The 21,841-nt window shown below is 35.0% G+C and overlaps 1 protein-coding gene across 4 annotated transcripts; it reads right to left on the bottom strand.

Annotated features, from left to right (window-relative positions):
* Positions 1-979: 979 nt before the first annotated feature.
* On the bottom strand, positions 980-21,803 carry TUBE1 (tubulin epsilon 1). 4 transcript variants are annotated; one of them, XM_010992005.3, is made up of 12 exons: positions 21,699-21,803; positions 21,535-21,608; positions 20,868-20,920; positions 18,281-18,338; positions 14,830-14,945; positions 13,332-13,453; positions 10,226-10,413; positions 9,396-9,571; positions 8,423-8,563; positions 2,781-2,921; positions 1,999-2,173; positions 980-1,755 (listed from the first exon to the last, which is right to left on the bottom strand). In XM_010992005.3, exons 1-12 carry the CDS (start codon positions 21,721-21,723, stop codon positions 1,597-1,599), a joined length of 1,428 nt encoding a protein of 475 aa, XP_010990307.3. In that variant the 5' UTR covers positions 21,724-21,803; the 3' UTR covers positions 980-1,596. The 4 variants fall into 4 exon arrangements, with proteins under 4 accessions (XP_010990307.3, XP_064342833.1, XP_031312041.2 ...); XM_064486763.1 differs by lacking the exons at positions 21,535-21,608; positions 21,699-21,803 and adding an exon at positions 17,379-17,514; XM_031456181.2 differs by lacking the exons at positions 14,830-14,945; positions 18,281-18,338.
* Between the last annotated feature and the right edge of the window lie 38 nt (positions 21,804-21,841).

The following is a 21,841-nucleotide window of genomic DNA, read 5'->3' as shown; positions in this document are numbered from 1 at the left end:
AGAGATCCAGGAGATATATTTTCTGAGCTCAAGATCCTATAAAACCAAGCACATGGGGAAAAGTTAAGGTTAATCATGTCATTACATTAAAATTTAGAATGGTTTTTAAAGGGTGGAAAATCTACTATATTGGCTTAAAACACTCAGAATGCCTAGCTAGTCTCAGATACCTGTATTTAAGGCATTGAAAGCTTTTAAAAAGGTTCTCCTAAAAATATATGTAAACTATGAAAACAGTAAAATTGCACTCTTTAAAATGTTTAATTATGTAATACAGATATTCGTTTCCATCTATGTATTCCATATAATGGAAAAATACAATTTACAAGAGAACATTTTATTCTATAAAATTTGAAATAATTTATTGAAGATATGCAAAAAGCATATTATCTGTACTCTGACAATGTGCCTATGCTCCAATTAGATGATGTAATCGTTATCGTGTAAGCAAGAGTATAAATTTATTCTTAAGTATATTTACAGCTTAATCTTATTCCTATTTATTATTTCCACTGCCTTGTATTTGATTATCAGGATAGTTAAGATTTCTTTTGGAAGGAGAATAATGGAACTTTTGGCAACTGTTGACAACTGTAATCTAAAAATGTTTATACCAAGTACTATAAAAATTTAATTTCCAAGATAAAGAGACCAAGAGCAGTATCCTTACTTTGAAAAGGCAAAAAAATAAAATAAATAAAAATAAAAATAACATTAAAGAAAGCAGATTTTTTTGGTTTGAAAATTTGGCTTCTAAAAATTACTTCCCTAAGTGATAAATTCACCTATGAATTTTAAATATAAATTATGATTAAAGTAAATTAATGTTGAAGATTAAAACTGGAGATTTAGAGTACTCAGAATATTGGCACTAGACTATTATAGTCATTTAATGCAAAGTTTGGAAGAAAATATCAAGTTCAGTAATGTTCTGTTTGTTTATATAAATAGTGACAAGCAAAACTGATACGTAGCACAGTTTAAAAATATGGACATTTATTATTACAAAATCAACTGCTTTAATAAAAAAGCATTATATTTAAAAATAATTTAATACAAATATATGTTAGAGTGTAAACAAGTGGTTACCCAAAGAAGAAACAAAACCTCCATGACAGTTGTTGTTAATAAAATCTATTCCTGAGAAGTCAGTGGATATATTACACAAAAATATTTATATTGTATTCTTTTACTCCCTGTAGTTACTTTTAAAAAATCAGAATTTAAGCAGAATATGAAAACAAATTATAAATATAAAAATATTTATGTACAAGATTTTTATTGAAGACATGATTATCTTTGTATAAATGCCTAAGTATGAGACTATAAATAAAGTAAAATGTCGAAGAACTCCATTCTCTCAATTTTAGAAAAGGGGACTTTTTGGAAGACAAATGTCTGAAGTTAAGGCACTAGGACTTTGCTAATTTCACACAGTGGTATCATCAACAAAAAAACATTCTTTCAGACAAGAATACTTCTTAATATGACAAACACACAGGCTTTCTGAATCACAAAAATTCTCAAACAGAAAGGTAAGGGGACAAAAAACAATGTGAAATTAAGAAAGAGTAGAAGTTGTATCCTGAGGGTTTCTTACACAGCTACGCTCAGCCTAGGTATATCTTCCACGGGCAGGCTTTTTGTGGCATCCAGTTGGTTATATTCCTGTATGAGTGCTGATAAAGATGACACAGCTTCTGTGAAACAGCCTTCCTCCATCCCTTCAATTTGCAGATAGTGATGAAGATGAGCCTATACATAACAATGGAATGATGCTGACCATTTTCAGGATATTTAGTACAGACAATACTATCTTATCCTATAAACTCATGAGATTTCTCATTTGGGGAGTCTGAGTAAGCCTCTCCTCTTCAGTTATCATCAGTACAGAACACAGCAGACAGGAACACCTCTGATTTGTAACTGTAATTCTTGAGAGTGTATCTTAGAAAGCCAAACAAACACTTACAGTTAGAAAGGTGTACCAGTGATTACCTTTTTCTTGTAGAGCCTCATGAATCTCTCTCTCAGTTCTATGAAGGTAGGCTTCACGCATGTGTTGTTTGCTAAAGCTAATAATGAATGGGTATGGCCCACAGGAGGTACCGAGCACAGGCTGGTCTTCCAGCCTTCTTGATTCCAGGACACAAACTGTAGAGAAGGCTTTAATCTGAGATACAAAAACTAAAAGGTAAGAATTAAGGTACTAAAATGTCTCCCATATTATGGCAGCCCACATGAATGAAACCATGACATTACTGATGGTACCACTCTAAGTGCTTAGTTTATAATGTAAATTATCATTTTTTTGTTTTTTCCTATTAGCAGAATGGTACAGTCTGACAGTGAACTAAGGGACACAAGAGTGGTCATGATGGTGATTCAAAAAGCTAGAACTCCTTAACATTAGAAACTGGAGGATGAAAAGCAATGATTATAATTTTCCTTTTTAATTCAAAAGAGCAGTTTTCCTAAAAATAGACTATAATGAAACAAACTCAGAAGCAGTATAATGGTAGTAGTGGTGGTAATAAAACCAGTAACAATAGTTAAATTTTCTGAAAACTTTCAGAAAATAACACCTCATATATCATTTAATCCTCATAAATAACAACCTTATACTATTTTTACCTTACATTTGAGGAAAACAAGGCTCAGAGGGGCTAAGTAGCTTGCTTAAGGTCCCACTTTAGTTGAGGGACAATGCTATTCTACTACTATGCTGCAGTGATGCAAACAGTACACGTAACAGATTATCTTGAAACATAAAATCAAACCTTTCAATATTTCTGCGAAGATCGGAAATCTGTACATTTCCTCTAACCATGAGGGCACAGGCGAGGTAGAGACTGTGTTTGGGATCAGCCCGAATTAGCTGATGATCTTTACTAAAGGCATCTGAAAACATCTGATCCAATCTAGAACAATGAAAGAGTCAATGTTTATACAAAATACACCTTTCTTCTATGTATAAAATGAACAGATAGGTAAACTTCACACACAAATATATTCTGAATCTCAGCTGTCACTTTCTTAAAGCAATCTTGATAAATATGAGAAGAGAGGAAATCACACGGTATCTATTTTAGAGGGGAATAAAAAGCTCTTCAATATATTGGTGACTTCAGGTAGCCACAAAATGTTGACTACACCACTAGTGAGCTCCACATAGTACTAATTTATGAAATTTGTGTATTATTTAGTTCAGTATGCTTATCTATTTCATAGTGTCAGAACAATCAAAACTAACTGAAAACCTACTACATTAAAATTACTTTGTCTCTATAAACTATAGCATACATTAGTTAGGAATAATTAAGAGGAAACTATTAAAGGACAAGCTCCAAAAGAGATGCAACTCTGCAGTAGTGTTCCTCAAAAGGAAGACTTTTAAGTGAATGAAGTCTTTTAACTTCATTCTTTTATCCTTCAGTTAAAGAGAGGAAGATAAAAGTGACTGATCAAGTTTCTATCTAATAATACACAGGCTCCTAGGTTCTTAATTATGACCCCAGTCTGGTTCTTAAATACCACTTAATACAAATACAATTAGGTTCCCTAGATAACTCTAGCCAGAGCTGTGTGTGCTGAATCTGCAGAATGTCTGGGAAGAGCTGCAGATATCACCCTATGCTGCCTATTCATTCAGTAGATATTTACTAAATACCCACCATGTGCCAGGCACTATTCTAAGTGAAAGAGATTCAGCCAGGAGCAACAATAAAATGCCCTACTCTAAAGGAGCTTATATTCTATCCTGATTGTCCTACAGCAAGAAGAACAGAGGACTCCCTTAGTAGATGATAAGTTTTGGGGGATTCATGAATCCTCTTCTATTGTGTTCAAAATTTTGGTGCATATGTGCTTTTGGACATTTTTATGAATTCAAGGAAACCCAGAAAAGGTTAAGAACCACTATACAGCAAGTGGGCAAACTCATTCTTGATTGATCCTTTGTCACAAAATATAAAAACTAGTAAGGAGCTATTTATAATTATTGGGATATTTATCTTTACAGAAATACGGAATTTCAAGGAGCATACAGACACTAATATGTGCTTTATTACTTTCATTGATAAAAACAGGCTAGGTACAGAACTGGCATCTATTAATATAAGGCACAACCACCACAGCCAAGATGAAGTAGAGAGACCCCAAGCTCACCAACTCTTACAAGCACACTAAAATCACAGCTATCTGCAGAACAACCATCAATGAAAAAGATTGGAACCTACTGGAAAAGATCTTCTACAACTAAAGACATAAAGAAGGAACCACAATGAGACAGTAAGGAGGCGGACTCACGATGTAATCACATCCCATACTCCCCGTGTGGGGGCCCCCACACTGGAAAATAATGATACTGCAGAGGCCCTCCCACAGGAATGAGAGTTCTGTGCCCCACGTCAGGCTCTGCAGCCCAAGGGTCTGGCACCAGGAAGAGGAGCCCCCAGGGCATTTGGCTTTGAATGCCAGTGGGGCTTAACTGCAGGAGCCCCACACGACTGGGGAAACAGACTTCACTCTTAAAGGGCACACACAAAATCTCACAGGCACTGGGACCCAGATCAAAAGCAGTAATTTGAATAGAGCCTGGGTAGGATCTACCCGCTGGTCTTAGTCTCCTGAAGAGGCAGGGGGTGGCTGTGGCTCACCACGGGGGTGTAGACACTGATGTCCAAAACATTTAGGAACATTCAACTGTGAACACTCCTGGCATCTGCCATCCAGGCTCATTAGCTCCAAGACCTGGCCTCACCCAACAGCCTGTAGGTGCCAGTGCAGGGACGCCTCGGGCCAGATCACTAACTGGGTGGGACACAGCCTTACCCATCAGCAGATAGGCTGCCTAAAGACTTCTTGAGCCCACAGCCACCTCTAGACACACCCCTAGACACGAGTCTACCCAAAAGAGGACAAGACCCAGCTCTACCCACCAGTGGGCAGCTGCTGGCCCCTCCTGCCAGGAAGCCAGCACAAGCCTTGAGACCAGCCTCACTCACCGGGAGCAGATACCAGAGCATCAAAACTAGGAACCTACAGCCTGCGGAAGAGTCTGCCAAACCAGGGCAGACCCTCTGCTGGGACTAGGTAGGCCCTGGCCCTCCCTACTAGCAGGCCAATGCAACCTTCAGGATACCTTGGACCTCAACCCAACTGTGTCAGGAACCAGCACCCCCTCACCAACAACCTGAAATTAGCTCTGGGATCCTTGGGCCCTGCAGCCAGACAACAGGAATTAGCTCTGCGTACCAGTATCCAGTACTAACCCCAGGGTTTGGCTTCACCGGCCAGTGGGTGGGCAAGAGACCCCCAGTCTTCGGGACCCTGACTGCACCTGCTAGAAGCCAGCACTAGCCCTAGGGCCCCCTTGGGTTCTACAACCAGCTACCTTGGGACCAGGCCTTGCCAAACAGCCAGCAGCATTCACACAAGGTAGGGCCTGGACTAGGGGCCAATCAAACCTACAAGACCACCCACACAGCCTGCTGTAACAGAAGGACACACATGGCCCTCTTAGCGGGAACCCCTAGAGCATACAGTTTGGGTGACGAGAGGTGTGTGCACTGCTGGGACGCGTAAGACATTCCCTAGAGAAGGCTACTTCTCTAAGTTTGAGAAACATAAGTAACCTACCACACCCATAAAATTACAAATAGCAACTCAGACAAAGTGAGGCGGCAGAGTATGTTCCAGAGAAGGAACAAGATAAAACCCTAGAAGAAGAACTAAGTGAAGTGAAGATAGGGAATCTACCTGAGAAAGAATTCAGAATAATGATTGTAAAGATGATCAAGGAACTCAGGAGGAGAATGGATGCAAAGAACAAGAAGCCATAAGTTTTTAACAAAGAGTTAGAAAATATAAAGAACAACCAGAGATGAAGAATAACAAATGAAAAATATACCAGAAGGAATCAACAGTAGACTAAATGATTCAGAAGAATGTATCAGTGAGCTGGAAGACAGAAGAATGGCAATCACTACCACTGAACAGAAAAAAAAAGAATGAAAAGAAATGAGGACGGTTTAAGAAACCTCTGGAACAACACTGAGAGCTCTAATATTTGCATTATAGGAGTCCCAGGAGAAGAGAAAGGGCCTGAAGAAATGATAGCTGAAAACTTCCCTAAACTGGGAACGAAAACAGTCACCGAAGTCCAGGAAGCACAGAGTCCCATACAGGATTAACCTAAAGAGGAACACATGAAGACACATGTGAAGACATACATTTGTAATCCAAATGACAAAAATTAAAGAGAGAATATTAAAAGCAACAGAGGTAGGGGGCAACAAATAAGATACAAGGGAACTTCCATATGGCTATCAGCTGAATCTTCCGCAGAAACTCTGCAGGCCAGAAAGGAGTGCCAAAATATATTTTTAGTGATGAAAAGGGAAAAACTACAACCAAGGATACTCTACCCAGCAAGGCTCTTGTTCAGATTTGATGCAGAAATCAAAAGCTTTACAGATAAACAAATAACAAGTGCTGGAGAGGGTGTAGAGAAAAGGGAACCCTCCTGCACCGTTGGTGGGAATGTATATTGGTGTATCCACCATGGAGAAGAATATGGAGGTTCCTTTAAAAACTAAAAACAGACTTACCCTATGATCTAGCAATCCCATGCCTAGGCAGGTATCTGGAGAAAACTCTAATTTGAAAAGATACATGCATGCACCACAGCGTTCACAGCAGCACTATTTACAATAGCCAAGACATGGATGCAACCTAAGAGTCCATCAACAGATGAATGGATAAAGATTATGTGGTACATATATATATGATATTACTCAGCCATAAAAAAAAGAAATAGTGTCATTTGCAGCAACATGGATAGACTCAGGGATTATCATACTAAGTGAAGTCAGTCAGACAGGAAAGACCAATATCGTATGATATCACTTATATGTGGAATCTAAAAAAATGGTACAAATGAACTTTACAGAACAGAAACAGACTCACAGACATAGAAAGCAAACATGGTTACCAAAGATGAAAGGGGGGGTATAAATTAGGAATCTGGGATTAACACACTACTACATATAAAATAGATAAACAACAAGGATCTACTGTATAGCACAAGGAACTATATTCAGTATCTTGTAATAACCTATATTGAAAACAATTTAAAAAAGAGTAAGAATATACACACATATATATAACTGAATCACTTTGCTGTATACTTGAAAGTAACACTAAATTATAAATCAACTATACTTCAATTAAATAAAAAAAGGCACAACCAAAACCATTCTGTTATTTGGGAACTACTAATAAGAAATCAGAGTTATAAAACTATGCCTTTTAATAGCACAATTTAAAAACAATTAATTATTTACTCAAGGATAAATGTGTCTATATGTGGATATGGCAGTCTTTGAAGTATCTATAGTAAGCCAAAGAAAAAAGAAAAAAAAAAAAAAGGAAAAAACCCCATAAAGTTATAAAGAACATTGTGATAAGTTCCTTAGGAGTCTAACATTTTTATGTTCCTTATAGATTTGTCCACTAACATATCCACTAACACATAATCTTCAACAACAAATTATAATTATACAAAATGCTGACATAGAATTATTGTCATCAAAATACACCAAGCAGGAGTAAAGGAAGTTTAAATGACTTTGAAATATTCACACTGAAGGACTAGGTCAAATATTTTTTTCTTTGTGCTGAAGTTAATCAGAAATTTCACATCTTTATTTTTTAAGGATTAACTTTAAATACAAGAATGTCTGAATAATCACTATCACACAATAAATAGTTTAGCACCAATTTACACCCTGCATTTCCACATTAAATATGTATCTTTTACTAAATATCCTCATGTTTAATATGCTGGGCTGATAACAGAGTGAACATTTAATGAACGATCCCCATGTTCCATACACTGTACAAGTTGCACAACTTGTTAAGCTCAATAGCATAGAGACACAGAAAGAGTCCTTACCTATTCTTAATTCTAAGATACTCTTATTTAATAAAACCAGAGTGTATGATGTAGGTACTCATCATTTTTACAGGTGAGAAAAACTGAAGAAAAGTTTGTCACCTGCCCAAGGTCCTGGAGCTAGTAAGTGACAGAATTAGGATTCAGATTTAAACCTATCAGACTTCAAAGCCCTTAAATCTTTTTCAATAAAAATTATATCTATTAATTTTCATAAGCTTAAAGAATTCACTTAATTAGATTTAATTTCAAATAGCTTAATAATTACATTTTTAAACAATGACTTCTAAATAAAGAAGCATTCACTTAATGGGAAAATGGCTATCATCAACTGTATTTTATATACCTCTCACAAAGAAAATGATATGAAGAAATAACTAGGGTTTTTATAACTTTTTCTGTTAAAAATTTTTTTTTAAGAAATTCAAGTTCTCAAGTAATTGGAATAAAGTTACTACATCTTACCTTCGAGGAGGAATGTTAACATCTGCCAGTGTATACAGAGGTGTTAGGCTTGACACAAGATAATGTAGTTGAGGAAAAGGAACTAAATTCATACTGATTTCATTAAGGTCCATATTAAGGGAGCCTTCAAATCTTGCAGAGCTAAAAAATTAACAGTAAGTATTTACATTCAATATAACGTATATGTGCAGTCAAACTGTAATAATCCTACCTAATAAAACTGAAAAAAAATTTTAAATAAAAAATTAACATTAATGCATGAAAATATTTACTTTCATGTAGCTTGATTTAGTCAGCAGGCATTTTCTTACACCCTTTCATACACTGTACTTCAGCAGAGAATATATGCTTTTTCTTTTTCCACTTTAGTAAAATTTAGTATTATGAACATCATGTATAATTAAATATAACCACAACATCTATAGCAATTCTTATTTTTGGATTATCTGATGTGTAACCAAACACTCTTTTATAGTTCCTCATTATAGATATAAAAATATCTTACTTAAAACAGACTTTAGATTGAATTAAACACATTTAGGTCAATACTTACTTAATTATTCTATAAACTTTACTAAATACCCCCAGGGTTTGCTTAAATGCTCTATAATTTGGAATATATTAATGCCAAAGCAATCTTTTAGATCAAAGTAAAATAAATATTTTGGACGAGCTAATTTAAAAGGATAAGATATTCCACAGCAAAAAAAAAAAGTTTACTTTTGTATCACCAAGTGTTTCTTAAGTGTAAAACCTTTTACTATTTAACACCTATTAATATTCTACGGAATGTACCTGGGAAAATGCTGCTTTGGAGTTAGAGAAAATAAATTCTGGTCTATCACTCCAAGATCTGAAAACACTAGACAAAGTTTCTACATCTTAGAATAACTAAAAAATGCTACCGCAAAACATCAAAAAAGCACAGTGAAGTTTCTTAGACTCTCCTTGGGCACACTGTCAGTAGGATTACCTTGTTAGGTTGAGCAGCAAATTTGCCACAGTGTTGTTCATTTTATCAAAGGGCTTCTCCTGTCTCTTTTTAGAAGTCCCAGCACTTGAAGTAACCAGACTCTTTGGCTTTATAACTGTACCCAATTTTCCAGAATTCATCATGAGTTCAATTTTGCTAATGATGTCAAATAAAGACTTTTAAGGGAAAAATATTGGGAGAGAGGCTATTAAGAAGAGCAAGTATATATTACTCTAAAGAAAGCCAAAAAGAGAAAGAAAAATACCACATATCATTCATACATGGAATCTAAAAAACGAAGACAAATGAACTTATCTACAAAACAGAAACAGACTCACAGACATAGTAAACAAACTTACAGTTATCAGGGGGAAAAGGTGTGGGAAGGGATAAATTGGGAGTTTGAGATTTGCAAATATTAACTACTATATATAAAATAAACAACAAGTTTCTCCTGCATAGCACAGGGAACTATATTCAATATCTTGTAGTATCCTATAATGAAAAAGAATATGAAAAAGAATATATGTATGTATATGTATGATTGAAACATTATACTGTACAACAGAAATTGACACACTGTAAATTGACTATATGTCAATATAAATAAATAAATAAATAAAATATGCATAGAAAAGTGAAAAAAAAAAAAAAAAAAAGAGCAACATAGATGGCATTCTACCTGGAAGGAAAGAAGAGAAAAAAGAATAAACTTATTTTTTCTCTTAGATGGGAAGACTAAAAAGAGAATGTTTCATACAAACACATAAGTATAACACAGGATTGAATGTATACACAATATGTCCATAATTTACAACGCTATTTCTTACTTGGTTGTCAATGGGCAACACACAGTCGGCATGCTCATTGAGTTCCTTCATTGCCAAGATGCTATTATAAGGTGAGGTGATGACATCATCCTCACCAGAAGGATAAATTGAAGTCACGAATCTGTATACTTCTGGGAACTCATCCTCAAGCACCTTTAAAAGAAATGTGCCAAGTCCAGATCCTGTTCCTGAAGATTAAGATTTTAAAAAGAAAATAGCGTAAGTAGTTCAGAATTGTGAGGAGCTTTGAATTTTATGTTTTTAAGGGTAGAAACATGTATTTATTAAAGACTTACAATTCTCAACTTATTCCTGTGATTACATATTAACTAACCCAATTTCAGATAAAGAAATGAAGACAACATGGGTAGTGAGGCTTAAGGTCCTGAATTCACTCTCTGGTTTTGACCATGATAACAGAAAGCCTTCCTGTAATTCACTCTTTTTCACATTTAAGTTATATCTCTATGATGCCAAAAGAACTGACTACTGAGTAAAAAATTCAACTAAGACACTATTTAGTTTACACTTAAGTAGCTTAAAAAAACAATCTTGACACCTCTGGTGCAGCACATATACAATATTAATGATGAACACTATCGTGGCATTAAACAACTTAAACACTGAGTTAAAATTGTTTAAAGTTAAGCATGACCAACTTGAATTTACAAAATTTTCAAATAGGAAACTTTTTTACTACCTATTTAAAGGCAAAAACTCTAGGAACTCCTTTCAGATAACTTTCTGTTACAGATCTATATTTACATAAATTCAGAAATTTTTAAGAACTTAAAAAGAGAAAACTGGAATTCTCTACCTTGGTGCTTTTCAAACTATGGTCTGTGAACCATTAGTGAGCTATGAAACTAATTTATACAGTTAGGATCAGTATTTTCTTTTCTTAAATGGAACAATAGAAATATCAATGTGCTACATATAGTGTGGGTAAGTAACCTTTTGTTTTAGTTTGTGTATGTTTGGGTGCTGGGTTGTGATGTAAAATGTATTTCTTGCTGTTCTGATTAACAAAAAGTTTAAAAGTCAATGCTCTAACCCATCTGGATAAATATTAAGAGGCTATGATGTTATTTGACACAACATTGTAAAATGACTATAACTCAATAAAAAAAAATGTTTAAAAAAAAGAGGTTATGATGTTAAAAACATTAGATCAAAGTAATGGAGATGTTTTTCATTAATCTTTACTGAGAAGGACTTTTTAAGTATTATTAAAAAAAGAGAGCTCTTATAGAAAAGACAGTTTTGATTCCACTAAAAATAAACAAAACTTTTCTCCCTCTATATAAACCTATAAACAAAATAAAAAGGCAAACTACAAAAAAAATCTTCAAAACATATGATGGAGAACTAAATTTTTTTAACAAATAAGGTCACCAATCAACAATCAAGACATATGAACAATGCTCAGAAAAATGGGCACAATGTAAATTTTAACTCATAATAAATCAAATGGCAAATAGATGTGAAGATGATCAACCTTTCTTCTCGTTAAAAAATGTAAATTAAAACATAATTTTGAACATAATAGATAGATTTACGTCTCATAATACTCAATGTTGGTGACAGTGTATGGAAATAAACTCTTATAAATTGTTGCTAGTAATATGGATTGGTGCAATAATGCAGAAAAGGTTATTTAGTAGTATCTACCAAAATTTTAAATGTACATATTCTTTGGTTCCATGTTCCTCTCTTGTAATATTACCTACAGCTTCAGTGGCACCAACAAACAGAGATGTATGTACCAGATGTTTACGGGGGTTGTATGTAATAACTAAACATGATAATCAACTTGACATCCATCAATGAGGGACTGACTTTAAAAATTATTATATATTCACACAATTTGGTTCTATGAGACAGAGGTGATATTGAAAGACATTCAGTAAGGATAAACAGTGAAAACACTACAGAGTAATATGTATTGCATGATCTTGTTTACGTAAACACACACACACATACTTTTAATAAGCATAAAATATCTGGAAAGATAGACACTGATAAACTTGATTATCTCTAAGGAGATTAGGGATTAGATGTGGGAAAGGATTTACTTTTTAACCTTCAACATTATTTAAATTATTTTTTGCTATGTTCAGTGAATTATGAATAAAGCATAATCTTCTGAGATTTTGAATAATAGAGAGATTAAAAAAGGCACCATAATGAACTATAAATCAAATTAAAAAAAAAGTACTCAAATTTGCAGGTTACTTACACTAGTACAAAGAAAGTTGTTTCTTAATTTAATGATTATGATGGTTGTTCTAAAGGCATGATTACACAGCAACTATAACTTTTAATTTTAAAATGCTATCATACTGAATAATAGGTATGTATAAAAAAGTCAACTGTATATAACCTGAATATAAAATCTTAATCTCAGCCTAGAGAAAAAAGAAGCATTGCAAATTCTTATTTTAAAATTGGCTAATCCTCTTTTGAAATTAGCAAATTATGATCTGCTTCTACTTCATGGAACAGGGGAGCAAAATACTTCACTTGCAAGGTACAGGCTCCCCTGAGAGAGAAAGCAATGCTGATCATTTATTCTCGGTCAAGGTGATCAATTATCATATAAGGAATGATTCATAGGAGTTGACAAACAGGATTTCTTTTACTTATTTCTCTTATTGGACACAAGAAAAGTTTGAATGTGGTTAAAGAGAGGGTACTGATATTCTTTTGCAAGTGTATCTATGAACATGAGAGAAAAATTTAGTTCTAGTTAGGATAAGGAACTGCACGAGCAAGCTCTTAGGAAAAAGTCAGCATCCCCCCAAAGCTCAAGTACACTGAACTCTACCTTCTATTAAAGGTAGAAGAAAAAAATTTTCAGATTCAGTTCTATTGACTCTTTAAAAGGGCTCGAATTTTTAAACAATGGCTATAGTGATACAATCTGAAAAACATGTAAGATAAAAAGCTGTAATATACATATATCATACATTCATAAACACACACATTTAATTCTTAATAGTTCTATCTTCATTAAGCAAAAGTCTGAAAATAAGACTTATGTTGGCAAAATGAATTCCCACTTGCACTTTTATACTGTTATAGGCAAATGAATGAATAACTTTACCTCCTCCCATGGAATGTATTATAAAAAAACACTGCAAACAGTCACAATGTTCTGCTGACTTTCTGAGTTTCTCTAAAATCTGTTCCTGATAAAGACTGCCAAACACTTTGTGACCCACAGCCCTGAAAAAAAGAATATAGGTTAAAAAAAAAAGTCCTTGCATTTATAATTTCAAGATTTTATTATTTCTGATCTACATGAAAAGATTATAGAAAAACTTGAAAAAGTAATTTTAGTATATTTAAATTCTATCTTTGTTTAATATCAGTAAATCATATTACGATATCTCAAAGATACAAGGTACACAATTTTATATATATATATATATATATAAAATCTTCAAATATCCTGAAAAGATATTCATTATCAATGGATATCAAACAACAGTTTTCAAAATTTATCTTCTCTTAAGGTATAATTACAACAAAACAAGATTAGTTATACAGTTCTTTGTCATTTCCACTTAAAGTAAACTCTGATTGCAGTGAATGTTGTTTTAAAAAGCAGAATATGGTCAAGACATAGAGACGTTAAAATAAATTTTAAACTAATCTATTTTGGTTTAAAATATAAAATATAAGAAATATAAGAAAAAATGTTGACCACATCGTGTTATTACTCAATGAAATGGCACACGGAAGGAAACTGGTATTCATAAGGCTCTGCTAGCCTTTTGGTTGCCTAATTTGCAAGGATCATTATGATTAATTAAAAACAATGATCTTCACAAAACACGCAGTCAGGTATATAATTCACAAGTTACATGATAACTAGGGAAAAGCCTACTGGGTGGTCGGGTGGACTCAGTGACAGGTTCTCCCCAAATGAGTCTCCCAGAACACAAGACTCAAATTCATGCTTCAGTAAAATTACACATCATTACACATTATGAACCTGACTTCAAATAGTTAAAATAATGAATATTAGATTTGCAAGCAACAAGGAGCTACTTTATTTTTAAAAAACAGCAAAACTAGTCTCAATGTAAATTTTTAAATGATCATTGTTGGGGCTTTTCTCCCATTAAGGAGAAGAGACTATTATATATTTAAGGGCCACATACAGCCTCTGACTGAGCTTGAATGCTGGGACACTGGCCTGTCTTGCATATCTGTATCATTTCTATTAAATCTGACCAATGGGAGAACTTGACAGATCAAATACTATAGGTAAGAGAACAGTTTATAGAAACACAACTTTCGTCACTATTTAGCATTATACCAAGAATTAATTTACAAGACATTTAGTAAGTCAATTTTACATGATTTATCTTGTTCTTAAAAGAAAAAAAAAAGAAAGAAAGAACTAGGATACAGATGGCTTCTAAGCATTTTGAAACACCACTATTTATCAAGAAAAAGATGATGGGCTAAAAGGCCGAAAGTTAGGTATGCCAAGTCTCATCTTGCTTTCATGTCAGCAGGACCCATTAGAATGAAGGAAAGCTTCCTCATTTTTTTCAGGTGACATTTAATTTTTACATTTAGCATATTCTCACCAATTATTCCCTGAGCCAGAAATATCAGTGATGAGCTGCTTGCTATCAAATACATCTCTCAATGGTCCCTGCAGAATTTCATTTACTACCCCTTCTTCCATGTCAATCAAGACAGCCTAAGAGAAATAAAATTTAATTAGCATATTTTACTTTAGTCACTTTGTAAAAAAAATTCGAGTTAACGGTTGTACATTTCTCTTATAGTTTAATTTTAATCAAATCTTCAAATCCTTATGTAGAATCTGTTATAAAAATTAAAAAATAATTTCACTCTGCTCGAAAGGTGGAATCCAATGAAAAGGTGGATTCTAAACTCTTATCCTACTCCAAAATACCAAGTGGGGGAAAAAAGGAACTGAATAATTCTCTCTACTGATTTTCTAATAGTTATTTAATTCATGTGCCTATGTGACTGTAAATCTCTTGAGAACAACATCTCCGAAATAAGAAGGTAACCTCAGCCAGAAAAATTCTCAATAAATGTAGGGTGCATTAATGCATTTGCTCACCAGAAACAACCATACTGCTCTTTATGAATCACAGCCCCAAACTGTCCAATTCAAATCAGTAACTATTATATGCAAAGCCAAGACACTGGATAGATGTCAAAGATGACAACAGGGTCCCTCTCTCCGCAAGTAACTCACAAATTCACTAAATACTACAAACGTACTGACATGGGAGATAACCTCTATTACTAAGAAGAAATTGAGACTATAAAACAAAATTAACTATGGAAAGAAAAACAGAAAAGACTGGAGGGAAATACAGAAAAATGGAAGTAGAGATAGGCTGGCAGTAGGATTACAAATCCTCCACACCCACTGTTTTGTACTTTACTTCCCACATTTTCTACAGTGGGGAAGAAGACTGAAAGAGTAAATAGAGTTAAATAAATAAAAAAGCAAAGCTGAAAAAAATAATCTGAAATAATGTTAGGGTATACTATAAAGCTAAGTCTTTGGTTCAGTGTCACAGAGAAAGTGCTTGCTTTATGAGTTTTTTTCAGTTCTTGTGGGCACATAACATTAAGCACTTACTACATACCACTGTTCTAAGTACTTTATATGTATCATCCCATTTAATCCTCATGACCCTATGCACAGGTACTGTAATTATCCTCACTTTACACATGAGGAAACTGAGGCCCAGAAAAGTTAAATAACTTGGCAGTGATCACCCAGCTAGGAAGTGATGGAGCTGATTCAAACCTGGCTAGCTTGGCTGCAGAAGCATGACTCTTACTATTTTATCTATGCTAAGACTATGCTGTACTATTTTATCAAAGGGAGACAGTCAAGTTTGACATTTGTCCAGTACTGACTACAGTGGAGTTACAATTTATGCCCATTTAAACTCTATGAATTAAATTTGTATAATTAACTATGCTACTGTGAGCTGGCAATGAAAATATTACACAGTATTTTAGAAATATATTTCTAATTGTATGATACTGTATCTATCACATAGTATATGATAGTGGTATATTAGAAAATCTATAAAATTATGTTTTATAAATGTGCTCCTTTATATACAGCAATCAATATACATACACAGGACTATATATGGTTATTTACTGGCAATTTTAGGGATTTTCAAGGATATTTTTGATAATATGCAACTTTTACAGTTAATGCTGACTTTAATACCTAATCAAATACGTAAGAGGGACTTCACTGTATGGGCAAATTACAGTACTCCAAGTTGTATAAGATTACAAAAAAGAAAAAAATTATCTTATTCTGGCCTTGTTCTAAAACAGATTTACTGAGATGATTTGTGGAAGATTAAACACATTTAAGCCATACCCTCAATTACCATGTAATCAAAAAGAGAGAATGTAGAATACAAACTGACATCCAAGTACCTCCTGAAGTCAGTTTTGAGGGAATCATCACAGTCATAGTCACTTAGCATTAAACCCTGACATAGTACATCACTCTTCCAACCTTAGTCACATCAGGGCTTTGATTTGTTTTTCCTTTGGAAATTAATTACAATTAGAAGGAATTATTCTGGAAACTGAGGCTCAGAGGACACAGATGTGACTCATCAAGAGCCACACAACCAACAACTGGGAAATAACCAGGGAAGGGGATTCACCAGGGCCCCATTATCATGCTATTTCCAGGAAGCACCAGGAACTGTGTCTCCATTCACACCCAAACATCCAAACATACTCTTAGGAAGATAACTCCTTTAAAAAAAAAAAAAAAAAAAAGGAATTATTCTGGATTCCTCACTTAGCCATCCAAGGTCTAGAGTCACAACTGTTCCAAGATTTGATGCTTATTACTTTCTTCCAGAGCCACCTGGTGATAGCTTTTCAGGCCTTTGAGCTTTCCTTTAATTGTAATGAAGAATTTACAAAGTTCTGAGTGTTTGCTTGTTAACCTAAGATCCTGAACACAGTGGAGGACTCAACCACCAGGTTATCTTTTGAAGCCCAGACTCTACAGTGATCATTACATGATACTAAGACTTGTAAGGGGAGATGGAAGAGTACCTTCTAGGAAAAAAGTCAAAGGCTATAGAACATGCTGACTTACTCTTTCCTAACGGGGTTTCCTCCATTTCCCAACTTGCTCACTGATATGGCGGTGGGAGAGAGCCCAAACTGGGAGTGGTCTAGGAAACGTCAACATTTCTTTTTCTCCGAGTAAGACTTGGATTGGGATGTCAGCACTAAGGCATGGACCACACCAAGTGTTAATCAATTATCCTAACAAATTACAAGCACCTGCCTTAAATTCTAAGTCTCTGCCCTAAATTTTGTTTTCGAAGAACATCAGTGATCACAGATACAAGGACATGGTTCCCAGGTATAACACTTGCTCTCCACTCCTGATCCTTTATTGTCTCAATGATTTCCATAGCATCTAAACTGACTTTCTTTTTTGTCACAGTCAAACATTAGGATCAACAACTGCAAAAAGCAGTATATTGTAGACAAACAATCAGAGAAGAGTTGTTGGAATGAGATTAAGACTAAATATGGGCTATTGACTAGAAGTACTTCGGGAGGTCTTACGTGGTTACAGTATTTAGTCACTGTAATGTGGCTAAATCCATGCTTTGCATTGGGAGTAGTAACTCTGGTGCAAATAAATCTCATTATCTTCGAATGAAAATTAATCTCCATTAGTATGTATTTTAGCCTTAGAGTTACAAAAGCTCCTTTTGTTATTATTTATCTAGGCATATATTTCCCCTGAAACATTTAGAAAAATGGTCAAGATGCAATATTTTTACATTAAGCACAAAATTTCCTTGCTAAAGTTTCATGTAGACACAAATGTCTGCTTAATTACATTTATATTAAATGCATCTTAGTAAATATTTTTTTTAAATTTGAGAAATTCAATTAAAATTTTATTCTTCATGATAGTTACAGAAGTATAGTTATTTTAAAAACACATGTAATATAAGAATCCAAGTGTATATATCTTACTCGTGCTTTCAAAGAACAAATTTTCCCCTTGGAAATACTGCCACCATCACCAACCACTCTAAAAGATAAAAGATGAGAAAAGGTCATAAGATCTTCCATGGCTAACGGTGCTATCAGATAATAAAGGTAATTTCCATTTATATAATAAAGCTACTTATAGGCCAGGTGAGGCAGACACAAAAGGCAACAAAGGAGCCATTCTTAATCTCCTTCTCCCTTGCCCACCTCCCTTTAGGCTGAAAAAGTGAGCTACTTGTTTCCCTGGCTTCCTTTGTAATTAGGGCTGGCCATGTAATCCAGTTCTGGGTACCCGAGATACAAGGGAGGTATTCTGAGAAGCTTTCTGATAAAAAGGACCAGATGTAGTTGATGCCAATTCTTCCTTTTTCCTAACTTAAACGTAACTATGGATGTGATTCCTGGCAGTGGAGGCTGTCATTTTATAGTTATAAAGGAAAAAACATGAGGACAAAAGCCAACACATACAACAGTAATGACAGTATCCTGGTCTTTAGGGTACTTCTCCAAACACAGAACATCTGATCTTCAGATTTCTCTTAATGTGACATAACTGGATGCATCTATTGTTTAAGCCATCATTAGTGAGGTTTCCTGCTGTAGCCAAACACACATCAACTGATAAGCCAGTTATATACTGTTCAGTATCCAAGGCTGTTCCTAGTATTTCATGTTGCACATTAAGTTACCAAAGTAACTAATAGTGTACCACACTATTGTACCACACATAGTGTACAAATCAATATAGTTTACAAGAAGACAGAATATATGAAGTGGAGCTGAACTGAGCACAGATGATGCTATAGGTCAGGGGGTTGATAAACTACAATCCTCAGGCCAAATCTAACCAGCTGTTGGTGAAAATAAGTTTTATTGGGACAAAGCCACACCCATTTGTTTATGTACTATCTATAGCTGCATTCATACTACAATGGCAGGCTCAAGTAGACGTGACATGAACTTTCTGGTCTGTAAAACCTAAAATATTTACCACCTGGTCCTTTTAGGAAAGGTTTGCCCATCCCTGGTATAGGTAAACTTTTATCATGCTATAAAAACATATGATAATTTCCTCAAATAAAGAAGTATACACAAATATGTGGTCTTATTTTTGAAAAAGAATTTTTGTGGTAACTTGTGGAACAGATGCTCTATATGTTGATAGTACGTGGAAAGAAGAGCAAGATGCCAAGCCCCTTCTCCCCTTCTTCTCAAACTTGAGTGGGAAAATAAGAATGCTCTCAGGTTAAATTATAAAACAAACCAAGCAGATGAGAGTATTGTTATGCAAAACCACCTTATTAAGAGAGAATGGCTTCCAGGCTGAATCTCAACTATGGAATACTCAATGAAAAAGAGTATTATAATATTGCTGAGGGAGTTGGTATACAAATTTAGTTAGAAGGGATGCACCTAAAAGGAAGTATTGCAAAGGTCAATTTGAGTGTCTTCATAGCATTTAGGGGAGAAGACGTTCTAGTCTACAAACAATAGGTAATCTAGCCTATATGACAACTCTCTCCATATAATAAAGATAAACACCAGTCATAAAGGTAATACACCTAACCTCCCTTGGTTTGATAACATGGTTACCAACCAACCTTCTATTACTTAACTTTTCTGATAGATTTCCTACAGAAGAGAATGTGCTCTTGAAGGAATATGAGTATCTATCTTTTTGAGTTACAGTTCCTCCTGTCTATGACCACATTGACTTTCTGCTTTTTGATCTCCCATCTCTGAGTTTGGTTTATTTGCCTGTACTGGAGAGACACCATTCTCAAGGTATCAACAAGTTTTCTGAGTCTGCAAGTCTGAGGGTCAGACTCCAGAATTCAACAAGGAAGTGGGGCCTAATTAGGCTTCCCTAGGAGATAACTGCCTCAACCAACTAATTCAAACTAGAACTGAAATTTTTATTAAATTAGATTAAAGCTGGATATAAAGTATACATTTTTCAGTTCAAGCTCACCAAGTTTGTTTTTATTAAGTATTTTGAAAATACATGAACTTCATGATTCAACATTAAAAGCTTAAGACCATACCCCTGAATGTTAAATTACTCTTTTAGATAAAAGATACATACTTATGTATACACTTTATTAAATAAACAAAAGTAATCTGACATCTGCTTTGCTCCTTTTCAGCACATTCTATTTGTAGAGCAAATATTCCTGATCACAAATATCACAAAAATTAAACAATATATTTCTTTTTCCAAAGTTAGTCACTACTGAATGCATTAACAAGATGCCCTTAGGAACATTTTCAGCATTCCTTTTAGTGAAACTTTATTTCAAGGTCAAGTTATAAGAAGGTACACTAAAGGTTCATTTTGTTCCTTAATATGGCTTTAAAAGGAAACCTGTAGTCCTGCTCTGCCAAATGATATGAGAATATTAATGACAAGAGAATGAGAATATGCTATCAATAATGAGAAACAATAAAAAGCCAGACAACTTCTTTACAGTTATCAACTACTTTTACTGTCCTTTGCTTTGAAGAATTCTCTCCCAAACTGCTGACATGAAATCATTATACTATGTGATAGACTTTAACCCCATCTTACCTGGTATCCACATTTCTAAAGAAGCTGCTTATTGCCTCATCATAAATTCCTTTCTAAAAAGAAAAAACGTATTTATTAGCATTTGATTATATTTTTCCTCTTTCCCAAATGAAGTCCTTTCAATTTAATAATCCCACAATACTTTAATAGCTGGTGTAATGCTACAATAAGAAAAATAAAATTATCATAAAGTGCTTGGGCTGATTCTTCCAATCTAAAGAGCAAAGACCGTGCGATTTATGGGTTAAGTTCAGCTGAGGGTACTGGAAAAAGGAGTCCCCACAGGGCTGTAAAACAGGTGCCTCAAATGAGAGCTTTCCCTGGATTCCTGGCGATCACTTAAAAAGCTGGTTAAATTAAGGAATATAATACAATACACGTTACCTATTTTACGAAGTGCTTTCACTTATTCTATCTCATTGCTCTTCACAAATACCCTGATGAAGATGAAACCCTGAGAATCAGAGCACATTAAGCCTAACTGGCCAGTGTTTGGACTATTGTGTGTCCAACGCCAACGTATGTTTAAAAACCAGTTTGTTCTTTACCGAGACCTCATACAACTTATATTGGCCAAATAAAAGCTCAAACAGAGCAATTTTTGCTTATTTGTTGGAAGAGCCTCGGTGACAGACGGGGGGGAGCTCCCGCGCGGCAGGGCGGGTACCTGGTTGACGGCGGCGTGCTCCCTCAGCGCCAGGTCCCAGAAGCAGCAGCCGATCTGGTTTCCGCACTGGCCGACTGCGCTCAGGAAGGAAAGAGAACAGACGTTAGGCGGCAAAAGGGGCCGCTTGGCGGCGACAGGCTCTCCATCCGTCCAGAGCAGCTTACCCTGTACCACCACCGACTGGGTCATGCCGCTGGGCGGCCTTCCCGCTGCACCCGGGAGCCCGCGCCGGCCTTCGTATTCCCCGCCCACCACGGCGCTCTCCGAGGGGGCGGGGCGGCCGTAAGTCACGCTGCTGCCGCCAGTT

This window comes from Camelus dromedarius, chromosome 6, assembly GCF_036321535.1.
Source record: "Camelus dromedarius isolate mCamDro1 chromosome 6, mCamDro1.pat, whole genome shotgun sequence".
Lineage (NCBI taxonomy): Eukaryota > Metazoa > Chordata > Mammalia > Artiodactyla > Camelidae > Camelus > Camelus dromedarius.
Note: the sequence above shows the minus strand (reverse complement) of the source record. Positions and strands in the feature narration are given on the sequence as shown.

Excerpts from the sequence above, each read along its gene's own strand:
- TUBE1 (XM_010992005.3), bottom strand. The coding sequence starts at position 21,723 with ATGACCCAGTCGGTGGTGGTACAGG. Across the intron at positions 21,609-21,698 it reads CCAGTCGGTGGTGGTACAGG|TCGGCCAGTGCGGAAACCAG; the intron begins GTAAGCTGCTCT and ends TCCTGAGCGCAG. Across the intron at positions 9,572-10,225 it reads TGTTGCCCATTGACAACCAA|TCTTTATTTGACATCATTAG; the intron begins GTAAGAAATAGC and ends TTCCCTTAAAAG.